The sequence below is a fragment of the Salvelinus fontinalis genome, chromosome 4 (genome assembly GCF_029448725.1).
Source record: "Salvelinus fontinalis isolate EN_2023a chromosome 4, ASM2944872v1, whole genome shotgun sequence".
In the NCBI taxonomy this organism is placed as follows: Eukaryota; Metazoa; Chordata; class Actinopteri; order Salmoniformes; family Salmonidae; genus Salvelinus; species Salvelinus fontinalis.
The window spans coordinates 29,623,102-29,637,401 of record NC_074668.1 but is presented as its reverse complement, the minus strand read 5'-3'; the positions used below and the strand labels follow the sequence as shown (position 1 = coordinate 29,637,401).

The 14,300-nt window shown below is 41.0% G+C and overlaps 1 protein-coding gene across 1 annotated transcript in view; it reads right to left on the bottom strand.

The window, feature by feature from the left end:
- The window catches only part of LOC129853491 (solute carrier family 15 member 4-like), a 55,288-nt gene extending 53,498 nt beyond the window's left edge, over window positions 1–1,790 (bottom strand). Inside the window, exons 1-2 of the mRNA XM_055919597.1 lie at window positions 1,336–1,790; window positions 521–1,134 (exon numbers count right to left, since the gene is read on the bottom strand). Of these exons, the coding sequence (XP_055775572.1) occupies window positions 521–1,087 (567 nt within the window). The 5' untranslated portion in view covers window positions 1,088–1,134; window positions 1,336–1,790. The remainder of the gene's footprint in view (window positions 1–520; window positions 1,135–1,335) is intronic.
- Window positions 1,791–14,300: the final 12,510 nt, after the last annotated feature.

Genomic DNA, 14,300 nt, shown 5'->3' with positions numbered 1-14,300 from the left:
CTAATCCGGAATTTTGATGAGAAACTTAACGAGACAGATGTGAGTTTCACTTCCTAAATTGATGTACAATTACTCATCTAGCAGTCTTCTCAGCCTTAGATGACTGGTGTGTTGACCAGACCTGATGGATGGCATTACCCAAATGTAAACTTCATGATGAAAATTACAAAAGGGTAAACCAGCAGGGGCCTGGCTGATTGAGTTCTCATGGTAAATGCAGAGAGATGACAGGCGTACTAGATCAACATTTAGCCTATTCCACAACTACCATTTCAGTCCATATACAAGGTTGACCAAAGTAAGATCATGTTCAGAACCTTTCAGACTTTATAAATTAGACTGTTATATATTCTCTTAAACTCACATCATTAGATGGGATAACATTAGCAACACTGCATTAGCAACAGTGTAAAGTACAATACATTGAGCCGTCATTGAGTTTTAATTTGACCTTAGAAGCCCTTCTGAAGAGGTCTTAATTGAGAGAGAATGCTTTGCTTATTCATAAGCTTTACTGTACCTGGTCGGCCCCAAATGGAGTGATGTTAGACTTTACTGTTCCTACACCTAGGGCGATGAGAACAAGGCCCGTGTAGATCACTGGCCCACAGTAAGGTGCCCGTGTGGGGCAGGTCACATTGCTTGGAGTACCGTTTGAGCTCAAACACTCTGCAGGTTGCACTGGAAATGCAATTTCTTCACCACATAGGGCATTCCTGGAGTAGTCATATGTGATAAATGGGAAAAACAGCATGCCAAGGAAGTATAGAATCAAACTGCCAGCAATGGTCCAGAACTTGCCCAGATATGCATCAGCCAGCCAGCCACCAAATGGTGAGATCAGGTATGTAACCCCCATGAACATCAGGGGGGCCTGGCTGGCCTCAGTCCCCTCCCAATAAAATGGGCTACTGTTAAGGAAAAGAACCAGGTTGGAAGTGATGCCATAGAATGCAACTCGTTCCAATGATTCTGCAAGCAGAATGGTTGCACACGCCAGTCTTCTGCCCTGGAACACTGACGAAGGCCTGTACACAGAGCTGCTGTCCAAAAGAGGGGTGTTCTCACTGGCATCCCTGCTGGCCATCGTCAGCTGACTTGTTGACTTGAGATGTTTACTGGAAACCGTCAACCCTAAACAAAATGAACACGGGATTATGATACGAAGCGTTATGACAATAATTGCAACAGTTAAGATGTTGGAGAAATTACAACAGCGTGGCCCAGCTCAGTTTGAGAGACACTTGCTAAATTTGGTGTGCTTCCTGACACCAGCATACTAGCTTTAGCATGATTATGATTTGCATAATAACATTAAGAAGTAGTATACTGTACCTTCAATTAATGACACACTTTCCAACGTCTGGCATTTAGCCTCCTATCTTATCAGTTTGTGCTCGACATGACACAAAATCAATTGTTCAGAAGAGCGAATATCTACTCGGGTAACTAGTAATGAAACTGACATTCACACACTGCCTGTCAAAGCACTGGCGCGTGACTCTAAATTCGTTCCGCAACATCTAAATTGTGCTTTTTCCCGAATACCGTAAACAGATGGATTGACGTCACATAACACCACGGCCAGTTTAAGCGAACGAGGCAGTTAACACCTACATTTTACAAATCTGCGTTTTGTGCAGCTGCTGTGCTATAGTCCGCCCACTTAATGTATTTTAGTGAAGCTCCATTGACCGGAATGGAAACAGGCTTATACGCTATTGGTCGAAAAGGAAGATATTCCATACTATTTTCTTTAACACTTCCTGGAGGGCTTGAAGATACGTAAGAAGGCGGGGTAGGGAGTATGAATAGTCATGAGTCTCGACATAGGGTGATTGGGTGATTGGTTGAGCCTACTTGAGTGCATGACGCCACACTGACCAATTGTGAAACACAGCTTCAGCTTGATCACCAAATTAATTTGGAAATAAAAGCCTCACCAGCTACCTACCAATCTATTTTAGCTCAACTGTCCGATCATTAAAAGAACGAGCACACTAATTGTTATTTTTATGTGTTGCTTTATGTAAGAAAGTTAACCCAAATGTATCAAAGAATAGGTAATGCGTCCGCGATTAGTTAGTGTGTACTGCCTGGCCAGTAAACTCGCTAACTACATTTAAGTACTTAGCTATCCTCCTAAATGTGGTGGTCAGTGGATAAACTAAGTTGAAAATATTTGTCGCCAGTTATTGTTGCTGATGGTGTAATTATGTCTAACCAATTATTTATTTACACTAGATGACTGTTAGGGGGCGCTGTGTTGAAGCCTCCGTGCCTCCATCTTGGCACTAACTGACGTTATTAAAAATATTTTGGAAGCTGTAGAAATGCATTCTCTTAACATCTACATTCGTGTTAGCCACATTTATTCATACAACTACATGCATACTTTAAAATTATTGTAATGAAACAAGCAGGGTGTAGGCCGCGAACCCTCGACCTACTAGCCCGAATTCCAGCGCCCCAAAAGCATGCTCGAGCTGCAGAGTCGATATCCGCGTGCGACCCAGGGTCGTTACATTATATTATGTGCACTAAACATTCATTTAAAGTATATATTTTTTTGATTACTGTCGTCATTACAACAACAAAAATACTTAAATACATGTACTTTTGTCCTTGAAACTTTCAATTGAAATACTGTGGAATTCAATGTATTCATATGGAGTACAGTGCATACTGGGGAGTGCCAATGTAGCCAACCGGTGGCTTCAAAGCCTCTCAATGGCCAATACATAGCATTTACAATCTAGGGTTTATATACATTATTGTGTCTAATCTTTTGGCTAGATAGCTGTCTTTTGGCGTTCACGTAAACTCACCCTATTCCGTACAAATGTGCGCAATCGCGACATTCAAACGAGGCTGCAAAGAAAACTATTGGACTGTAGCGACTGTTTTGACTTCAAAATCTGGGGTGTGAACTACGTTTCTATCCAAGCGTTGATCGACATGGTAATGGCTCTATAGTATTGGAGAAAAGTTGAAAAAACTGACCCTCCGTTACATAGTGACGTTTCATGTTGTCATGACGTCGCCTGCTTGGGTATTGCAAACCTCACCACCCCCTCTCCCTGCCTTTCCCTGCCTCTTCAACCCATGCTGTGGTCACAGAGAGGTCGTAAATTCCTGAGAATCTCCTCATGGCCCAACAGTATTAGACAGAGGGTAAACTTTCAGGACAAAGGAATTCTCTTCCACCTCACAGAACTTGAGGTACGAACATATTTCATATTCCTGCAAAAGTATAAAGATCGGTGGAGAGTCCAGCTATGAACCGGTCCATTTGTCACCACGTGGGAAACTCATGTGAGACTGTGGGACCACATTACCATACCGCTGTTTATATAATAACCTCAGATATGAGGTTTACATCTGTTTGTTGTATAAAATGAATGAGTGAGTATGATACTGTTTGTATAATTGTGTAATATGATTTTGGACTGTTTAATTAAGAAAAATACAAATACCTTTTTGATTTGAACTAAATCCAAGGACCGCCCTGAGCCCAGTATGGGTCAGAGACCATGGGACAGCCCCTCTCTGCTATCTGAATAAAAGCCAACTCTAAGAAATTACCATTAAACCATGTTTTTCTCCATTAGGAGGAGAATGAAGGTTGAGTACCATTGCTGAATCTTTAACCATACCACGTGGTTACAACTCTTATACGAATAATAACAAGTTTTGATAATGATTACTAGTCTGCAGCTAGGAATTCGGTATCATTGAACGCGAAGAAAGACATCCGCCGAAACAAGCATTCTACAACGAATGTCACTCTGAACAATCCACAATAACTACGACAGAAGGAACTCCAACAAAACGAACTTCTCTCCAACGATCAAGATGACACACAATGAGCGTAAATATATATATATTGATTGCAATTGTTCCTGAATGAGTGAGCGTTCATGTGTAAAGGATTAGCATGTCAATTGTTATAATTAGGAACTCTGTATTGACTTCTTGGTCGAACGCCAATTTTTCCTTTGTCTAACAAGCTGCCATGCCGGTTTAGCCCCCTAGAGCCTATTTCTTCCATCATTTCATGTACCCCTTTTAAGTTTGTTTGTTTATGCATTTCTGTGAATTAATTAGTTAGTAATAAATAAATGATTTAAGACAATTGATGTATGGATGACTCATAGTGTAGACTGGGTTCGTGCAGATAATCAACAATTTACGACGTTTGGAATGAGACTAACGTGAGGTAAAGTAAATAAATCATTAATTAGAAGACAATTGATCAGATATGAAAATATCTGAAAGGTTATATTGGGAAATTATAACTTTGTAATCTAATAACTTTCCCTGGTGCCCTCGAATTCATAGTTAATTAGTTCCGTTATTACTCAAGTGATCGCGTAATCCCTAATTACAGGAATCTTTGATAAAAACTATAAGTCTTCAATTTAACGATAGCAAAGACACGACAATGTCGTAACGTACAGCACGCATAAAGCAACTCTGTCTTAAAATCTCTCTCCACCAGGTGTAGCACTTCTCTCATCGTTTAAAAAACAACAAATGGACAGTGACGGGGGTAAGGGGGGATATCTAGTCATTTTTTGCGGCATCACTGTAAGCGACCGTCACTCTCAAAGCCGCTGTTTACTTCTGAAGATTACTTTAGCACCGCCCTAAAAACCGGATTAAAATAAAAATAAAAAAATCAAATAGGTACGTAATGACACATTATATAAACTCTTTATAGTGTTTTATTTACATTTTAGAGGCGATAAGGTCATAAGTTGGACAGATCGAGTGAAAAAAGGTGTTTTCCCACACATCTTCTCTCCTTCTCACACTAGTTTCGCTTCCCCACCCGCCATTTTTAAAAAGACCCGAAGGAGCTCATTGCCTTCTTCAATCATGCAGAAACGGGCAGCGTGGAGGTCTCGGCAAGAATTCTGTTGGAAAGGGGAGAAATTGTGCTTTACAATGGTATTGACATTACAGTTGATCTGGAAGTATTACGTTTTTTGGGCGCTAAAATAAGGTAAATTGTACGGACCAAGGCGATGTACAAGGCGAGTTTACGTTACTTACTGCATGGCCAGTATGCGAGCAAGCTACGATTCAGTCAGTAGCTATCCTTCTAATTGCGGCGGTCACTGGATAAACAAGCTATGAGTTGAACATATGTGGCTGAAAACGAACTCGTAGCTGTTTTTTTTACCCATGGTGGAAGATCTAACCCGCTGATCCTGAAGCATATTTCCCCATGAACTCGCAACGCAAGTCTAGCTAACGTCGCAAATTAGCATTTCGCTAGCTAGCTGAGTTGTTTTATTAGAAAACGGCTGATGTGAATCAAACACTGAGGCTCATCGGTGACAATGTTCTTGGGGCACGGGAATGTCAGATTCGCACTTCAATTTGATGTTTATTGTCTTTGAAGTTGGTGGCTACTACTGGTTTTAGTTTCTAGGCGAACGAAATTGTCCGCCATGTCTTTGTTTTGGAAATGCCGCATTCAAAACAACTGGGAACTCGGAAATATCTGACTTTAGAGAACTCAAGATATCTGGGAACTCGCTAAAAAAACGACCTCCGACTGGAAATAAATTGTTTGGATCGGGCATCCAACTCTGAATTTTAAGTCGGGACCTCGGTCATCATTCTAGAGCTCCGACTTTCCGACCAGAATATATTAGGGTGTTCGTAAATACAGAGCGTTGTCAGATTGTCAGTTCGTAAATTCAGAGCAGTCAGAGCACACGGAGGAGTAGGGGTGTGTTCGTAAATTCAATCTGGAGTACCAGAGTGCGCTCAGGATGTTCATAAATTCAGAGCGTTGTCAGATTGTCAGTTAGTAAATTCAGAGCGTTCAGGCCGCACACTGAACACTCTGGCCGAGGAGTAGGGGTCTATTCGTAAATTCAATCTGGAGTACCAGAGTGCGCTAAATTCAGAGCGTTGTCAGATTGTCGGATTGTAAATTCAAAGCGTTTTTTTCTCTGGGAGTGTTCAAAACGCACACAAGACGCCATCTATTGCCTTTGCCGCTCGTTTGTTGCTCATCCATATATTTATATGTACAAGAAAAAGTGGCAAGAAAGAAAAAGTATGTGAACCCTTTGGATTTACCTGGATTTCTATATAAATTTTACATTAAATTTCATCTGATCTTCATCTAAGTCACAACAATAGACAAACACAGTGTGCTTAAACTAATCACACACAAATATTATTACTTTTTCTTGTCTATATTGAATACATAATTTAAACGTTCACAGTGTAGGTTGTATGTGAACCCCTAGGCAAATGACTCCAAGCTAATTGGAGTCAGGAGTCAACTAACCTGGAGTTGAATCAAGATTGGAAAACGAGATTGGATCCTATATCCATCCTACCCTGCATTTCTAAAGTCTTCGAAAGCCAAGTTAATAAACAGATCACTGACCATTTCGAATACCACCTTACCTTCTCCGCTGTGCAACCCGGTTTCCGAGCTGGTCATGGGTGCACCTCAGCCACGCTCAAGGTACTAAAAGATATCATAACCGCCATCGATAAAAGACAGTACTGTGCAGCCGTCTTCATCGACCTGGACAAGGCTTTTGACTCTGTCAATAACCAAATTCTTGTCGGCAGACTCAACAGCCTTGGTTTCCTCAAATGAATGCCTCACCTGGTTCACCAACTACTTCTCAGACAGATTTCAGTGTGTCAAATCGGAGGGCCTGTTGTCCGGACCTCTGTCAGTCTCTGTGGGGGTACCACAGGGTTCAATTCTCGGGCCCACTCTTTTCTCTGTATATATCAACGATGTCGTTCTTGCTGTGGGTGATTCCCTGATCCACCTCTACGCAGACGACGCCATTCTGTATACACCCGGCCCTTCTTTGGACACCGTGCTAGCAAACCTCCAAACGAGCTTCAATGCCATACAACACTCCTTCCGTGGCCTCCAACTGCTCTTGAACGCTAGTAAAACCAAATGCATGCTTTTCAACCATTCACTGCCCGCACTCTGCTGCCAATGACTGGAACGAATTGCAAAAATCGCTGAAGCTGGAGACTTATATTTCCCTCACTAACTTTAAACATCAGCTATCTGAGCAGCTAACCGATCGCTGCAGCTGTACATATCCCATCTGTAAATAGCCCACCCAATCTACCTACCTCATCCACATATTGTTTTTATTTATTTTGCTGCTCTTTTGCACACCAGTATTTCTACTTGCACATCAACATCTGCTCATCTATCACTCCAGTGTTAATTTGCTAAATTGTAATTACTTCGCTACTATGGCCTATTTATTGCCTTACCTCCTCACGTCATTTGCACACACTGTATATAGACATACCTTTTTTTCTATTGTGTTATTGACTCTACGCTTGTTTATTCCATGTGTAACTCTGTGTTGTTTGTGTCGCACTGCTTTGTTTTATCTTGGCCAGGTCGCAGCTGTAAATGAGAACTTGTTCTCAACTAACTTACCTGGTTAAATAAAGGTGAAATAAAAATAAATTGGAGATTTTGGTTAGAGCTCCACTGCCCCATTAAAACACTCACAAAATTTGAATCTGCTATTCACAAAAAGCGTTGCCTGATGTGAACCATGCCTCAAACAAAAGAGATCTCAGAAAACCTAAGATTAAGAATTGTTGCCTTGCATAAAGCTGGAAAGGGTGACAAAGGTATCTCTAAAAGTTAGTCCATGGTAAGAAAAATTGTCTATAAATGGAGAAATTTCAGTACTGTTGCTACTCTCCCTAGGGGTTGCTGTCCTGCAACGATGACTGCAAGGGCTCATCGCAGAATGCTCAATGAGGTTAAGAAGAATCCTAGACTGTCAGCTAAAGACTTACAAAAATCTCTGGAAGATGCTAACATCTCTGTTAATGAGTCTACAATACGTAAAACACTAAACAAGAATGGTGTTCATGGGAGGACACCATGGAAGAAGCCACTGCTTCCCAAAAGAAACATTGCTGCACGTCTGAAGTTTGCAAAAGAGTACCTGGATTTCCACAGAGCTACTGGCAAAGTCTTCTGTAGACAAATGAAACTAAAGTTGTGTTGTTTGGAAGGAACACACAACACTATGTGTTGAGAAAAAAAAGGCACAGCACACCAAAATCAACACCTCATCCCAGCTGTAAACTTCGGTGGAGGTGGAGCATTATGGTTTGGGGCTGCTTTGCTGCCTCAGGGCCTGGACAGCTTGCTATCATCGACGTAAAAATGAATTCCCAAGTTTATCAAGACATTTTTCAGGAGAATGTAAGGCTATCTGTCCGCCAATTGAAGCTCAACAGACGTTAGGTGTTATAACAGGACAAAAACCCAAAAGAAGGAAGAAAATCAACAACAAAATGTCTTGAACAGAAGAAAATGTGCCTTCTGGAGTGGCCCAGTCAGTCCTGACCTCAACCCGATTGAGATGCTGTAGCATGACCTCAAGAGAGCGGTTCACACCAGACATCCCAAGAATATTGTGAAACTGAAACAGTTTTGTAAAGAGGAATGGTCCAAAATTCCTCCTGGATGTTGTGCAGGTCTGATCCTAGCTAAGATGGAGCAGAGTCAGGAATTTTTGCGCTTTTTGAGATCAACAAGGGTTTGATGAGGATCTTGTACAGACCATCGTCAATTAAAAGGTAGGCCTGGCAATGTGGTTGCTAACCTTTATTGGTTTTATAACAAAATAGCTATAGTGCAGGGATGAGAGTGCATCATTGACATTCATTGCACCTGTTAACACCGAAGCCTTGAGTCCAAGAAATTATTCATTTCTGCCTCTGACAATGAAACAATCATAAACACATCAAGGCATTTGCCTGAATCAAATCATGATGGCTCTATAGCAAGCAAATTTAGTTCTGGGTGGCGAAAGTTGTGTTCTGTGCATGGTTCTCTGCATGGTTGTGCTCTGTATTTACAAATCAGCAGTACGGTAAGGAACAGGCAAAACAGACTTTCCAATAACCTGAACCATTGTCATGTTACAGTGCTATTTCATGATCTAATCTTAAAATTATCCAGCAGATGACGCTGTTCATGTAGCATACATCGGAGTTTGCGCATAGTGTCCTCAGTTTGCATCGCAAACATGCATAATTCGGTTATGACAGCTAGCGAGGGTCCTAACTTTTCAGGTTATTGAAATTATTAAGCCTGAAAGTGTAATGAATACTCAGGGAGAAAAAGGTGTAGATTCACATGCAGAGCGCGGCAGGTGTTTATTTCACCTTCACAGAAGGCAGGAATCGTGGTCACAGGCAGACAATGGTCATACACAGGTAGGCAAATAGGCAGTTGAATCAAAACTAGGACTGGAGGCTATAACTGGTTCTCACAAACGAGCTAGGAAAAGGCTTAGTAGAGTCAAAACAAACAATACCTCACAAAGGCACAAACAGAATGAACTGAACTAAATAAGGAACTGATGAGACTAGGTGAGTAACAAACACAGGTGAAATCAATGAACAAAAATGAAAGACAGGGCTACGTTCAAGAGCACAAAGAAACATGGCTACGTTCAAGAACACAATGAAACAGAACACAAGGTTGACTAAGAAAATAAATACAGAACCTCACAGAAAGTCTAATTAAGGAAAACGCCGTTCTTAGAGCTACACAAATACAGTCTGGAGTAGACTCATGTTATTGGTTATTATTTTATATACTGTATGTATTTGTGTTACTTTTACCCCCTTTTCTCCCCAATTTCATAATATCCAATTGGTAGTTAAGATCTTGTCCCGTGTTGAAACTTCCCTACGTACTCGGGAGAGGTGTCATGGTTGTCGTAAGAACGGGACCAAGGCGCAGCGGATGTTGAGTTCCTCCCTGACCAAGGTCCTTCTCCACCGATTGCTCAGTTTTGCCGGGCGGCCAACTCTAGGAAGTCTTGGTGGTTCCAAACTTCTTCCATTTAAGAATTATGGAGGCCACTCTGTTCTTGGGGACCTTCAATGCTGAAGACATTTTTTGTTACCCTTCCGCAGATCTGTGCCTCGACACAATCCTATCTCGGAACTCTATGGACAATTCTTTTGACGTCATGGCTTGGTTTTTGCTCTGACATGCACTGTCAGCTGTGGGACCATATATAGACAGGTGTGTAGCTTTCCAAATCATGTCCAATCACAGGTTTACTCCAATCAAGTTGTAGAAACATCTCAAGGATGATCAATGGAAACAGGATGCACTGAGCTGAATTTCGAGTCTCATAGCAAAGGGTCTGAATACTCATGTAAATAAGGTTTTTAAAAAACAAAAAAACAAAAAAAATTATACAATTGCAAAAATGTTTAACCTGTTTGGGCTGCACGGGCAGTATTGAGTAGCCGGATAAAAGGTGCCCATTTCAAACGGCCTCGTACTCAATTCTTGCTCGTACAATATGCATATTATTATTACTATTGGATAGAAAACACTCTCTAGTTTCTAAAACAGTTTGAATTATATCTGTGAGTAAAACAGAACTCCTTTTGCAGCAAACTTCCTGACAGGAAGTGGAAAATCTGAAATTGATGCTCTCTTCTAGGGGCTGCCTATTAAAGTCCTTGATATTTATTTGTTTAGATGCACCTTATATGTCTTCCACAAGATGTCGACAAGGAGTGAGAGAAGAAATGGAGTGAATAACTTGATCTGGGCTCGTATAATAGCTCTTTGTATGACGTGTCACCAGTTTCCTGTTTTCTGGAGAGCGCGTCAAGGGACCTGGATTTGCCTTCTGATAAGCTGTTGTTATGGACGACTAATATCTCCGGCTTTGATTTTATTTAATACATGTGACAATATCATCATAAAGTATGTTTTTTCAATATAGTTTAATCAGATTATTGAATTTTTTTCGGGAGTTTTGCCGTGTTCCGTTCTCTTCCGTTTGTTGACATGGAGAGATTCGCGCCACTTGGCAAGTGTGCTTGCTACATCGAGAGGGAATAAGGCCGTTCTAAATCCAAACAACGATTGTTCCCGACAAAGGACCCCTTGTACAACATTCTGATGAAAGATCAGCAAAAGTAGGACCCATTTTATGATGCTATTTCATACATCTGTCAAACATGTTGTGCTAGTCGTTTGCGCCCAGCTTTTGGGTACTCTCTCTCTATACCTAAGCTGGATGTCGTAATGAAGTTATTTTTAGAATTCTAACACGGCGATTGCATTAAGAACTAGTGTATCTATCATTTCCTATACAACATGTATTTTTTAGTTATGTTTATGAATAGCTATTTGGTCAGAATATGTGTGTCAGAAAAAGTGTCAGAAAAATATCCGGACGTTGTGGGAAAAAGATGCTACGTTAGCACAATGTATAACCACTGATTTCAGCTCTAAATATGCACATTTTCGAACAAAACATAAGTGTATGTATAACCTGATGTTATAGGACTGTCATCTGATGAAGCTTATCAAGGTTAGTCAAAAATTATATCTCTTTTGCTGGTTTGTTACGATCACTAACTTTTGCTACTGGGAAATGGCTTGTGTTTCTGGCTATTGTGGTAAGCTAATATAACGCTATATTGTGTTTTCGCTGTAAAACACTTAAGAAATCGGAAATATTCGCTGGAATCACAAGATGCCTGTCTTTCATTTGCTGTACACTATGTATTTTTTCAGAAATGTTTTATGATGAGTATTTAGGTATTTGACGTTAGTGTCTGTAATTATTCTGGCTGTGTAAGGCCTGGGTGTCGGAGTGTGGAGTCAAAACGCAGGAAACAGCAGGTGCCAATACAAAATGTTCTTTAATGAACACGGGCAAACTAGGCCACCCTACTAACACACTGGGTGTACTATTTAACCAACCCCAGACACGGGGGGGAAAGGAACACAGTCCAGAAAACACGTAGCACCAAAAACAACACCACTACTTACAAACAAACAATCCCGCACAAAGAAACGTGCGGGCCGGCTGACTAATAAGCCCAACTAATTAACCCTAATACACAACAGGTGAACCCAATAACCACATAGGGAGGGGGAGAAAAGGATCAGTGGCAGCTAATAGGCCAGTGACGACGACCGCCGAACGCCACCCGCACGGGAAGGAGAGCCTGCCTCGGTCGAAGTCGTGACAGGCTGCTTTCGGTGCAATTTCTGATTGTAGCTGCAATGTAAACTATGATTTATACCTGAAAAATGCACATTTTTCGAACAAAACATAGATTTATTGAATAACATGTTATAAAACTGTCATCTGATGAAGTTGTTTGTTGGTTAGTTTGGTTGGTTCTTGGTTAGTTAGGTTGGCTTTGTGCATGCTCCCTGTGCTGTGAAAAATGTCTGTCCTTTTTTGTATTTGGTGGTGAGCTAACATAAATATTCGTGCTGTTTTCGCTGTAAAACATTTAAAAAAATCGGACATGTTGGCTGGATTCACAAGATGTGTACCTTTCATTTGCTGTATTGGACTTGTTAATGTGTGAAAGTTAAATATTTCTAAAAAATATATTTTGAATTTCGCGCCCTGCACTTGAAGTGGCTGTTGTCATATTGTGGCCGGCCACGGGCTTGCAGCCAGAAGAAGTTAAACCTGTTTTTGCTCTGTCATTATGGGGTATTGTGTGTAGATTGATGAGGATTTTTTTTATATAATCTATTTTAGAATAAGGCTGTAACGTAACAAAATGTGGAAAAAGTCAAGGGGTCTGATTACTTTCCGAATGCACTGTAAATCAACAAATAAATCTAGGCTTATGATGCATGGAAATAAATATCTTTGTTTTCAGATTGACTGCACTGTAGTCGAGGTCATGATGGATGCCGAACTCCCAAAATACGTGCCCAGAGTTAGTGATCGTATTACCGTAAGGCAGTACTGCAAAAGAGAAGTGTCCGTACTCCAGGGATCCAGTGTGTCCAAAGCAGCAGAAAGGCTTATGGAAAAAGTTTAACACAGAAATAAAAGTCATGAGAAGTCAGCAAAACTTTGTGGAAAGTCCAACGCTAAGAAAACAGAGCGTATTTTCCAAATTGGATGGCTGGAACAAGTTGGATTCAACTCATTCTGCCAAATCAGAGAGAAAAAAAGTGGTGGGACAAGACAATTAAAGGCACCAAAGGTGGCTACTGTGGAAAAACTGTGGAAAAAGCTAACTAGGGCATGTCAATGATTTTGAATTCACCAAGAGCTAGACCCACTACTTCATTAGTCGAACAATACGAACTCAGAAAAGTAAAAATGGTAAGACGATATCTTTCCAGCAAAAAACCCCATCATGCAGCAGATGAAACTCTCATGGCAGCTGCCTCTATCTCCACAGGGAACAATAACAGAACCAAGTACAGCAGAATCGTCAATGTTTCCTCATCCAACGATGAAAGCTTGTGTTGGGTTCTGAACAGAGTAAAAACTAAAACGGACAACTAGAAAAAGCTCAAACCAAGTTTTTTCACCCGCTGGGTCATACAGCTGCAAAGACAAAGCATGATTACACAATCAGAAATATGTATAACCTCTTACTCCTTACACATCTAGACAGGCAATACATCTCTGTTGCTAGGCAGGAACTTAATTGGTTCCTCTCACAGGTGTAGTCATGGCCCTGCCTGATGCTAGATTCTTCGTTGGTGTGGAAGTGTATGCGTGTGAGATAGGACTGTAGTAGGAGGCATGTTGTGGTGGGCCCCTCTCCCAGAGGTTTCTTCTCACTTCATCAGTTGACTTGACCTTGAGCCGAATTCCCCGCTTCTCCCTAGTTCCGCAGCTGGCCTGCCATTTCAGGAACTGAAACTAGACTGTTGCCATTTGCCTCCTTCCTTAGGAACAGAATATGAACTTTCTGCACTTCCCCTTGTCTCATTCAGTAACTCTCCATACACTAAATTCTTATCCACCCTTCTTTGACGCCAACATATACAGTACCAGTTTTTTACTATTTTCAAATAATAGTGGAGAAATCAAAACTATGAAATAACACATATGGAATCTTGTAGTAACCAAAAGTGTTAAACAAATCAAAATATATTTTATATTTGAGATTCTTCAAAGTAGCCACCGTTTGCCTTGATGACAGCTTTGCACACGCTTGGCATTCTCTCAACCAGCTTCATGAGGTAGTCACCTGGATGGCATTTCAACTAACAGGTGTGCCTTGTTAAAAGTTAATTTGTGGAATTTCTTACCTTAATGCATTTGAGCCAATCAGAACATTTCAAGAACGTTCAAAGATTCTTCAAGTGCAGTCCCAAAAACCATCAAGTGCTATGACAAAACTGGTTCTCATAAGGTCCGCCAGAGGAAACAAAGACCCAGAGTTACCTCTCCTGCAGAGGATAAGTACATTAGAGTTACCAGCCTCAGAAATTGCAGCCCAAA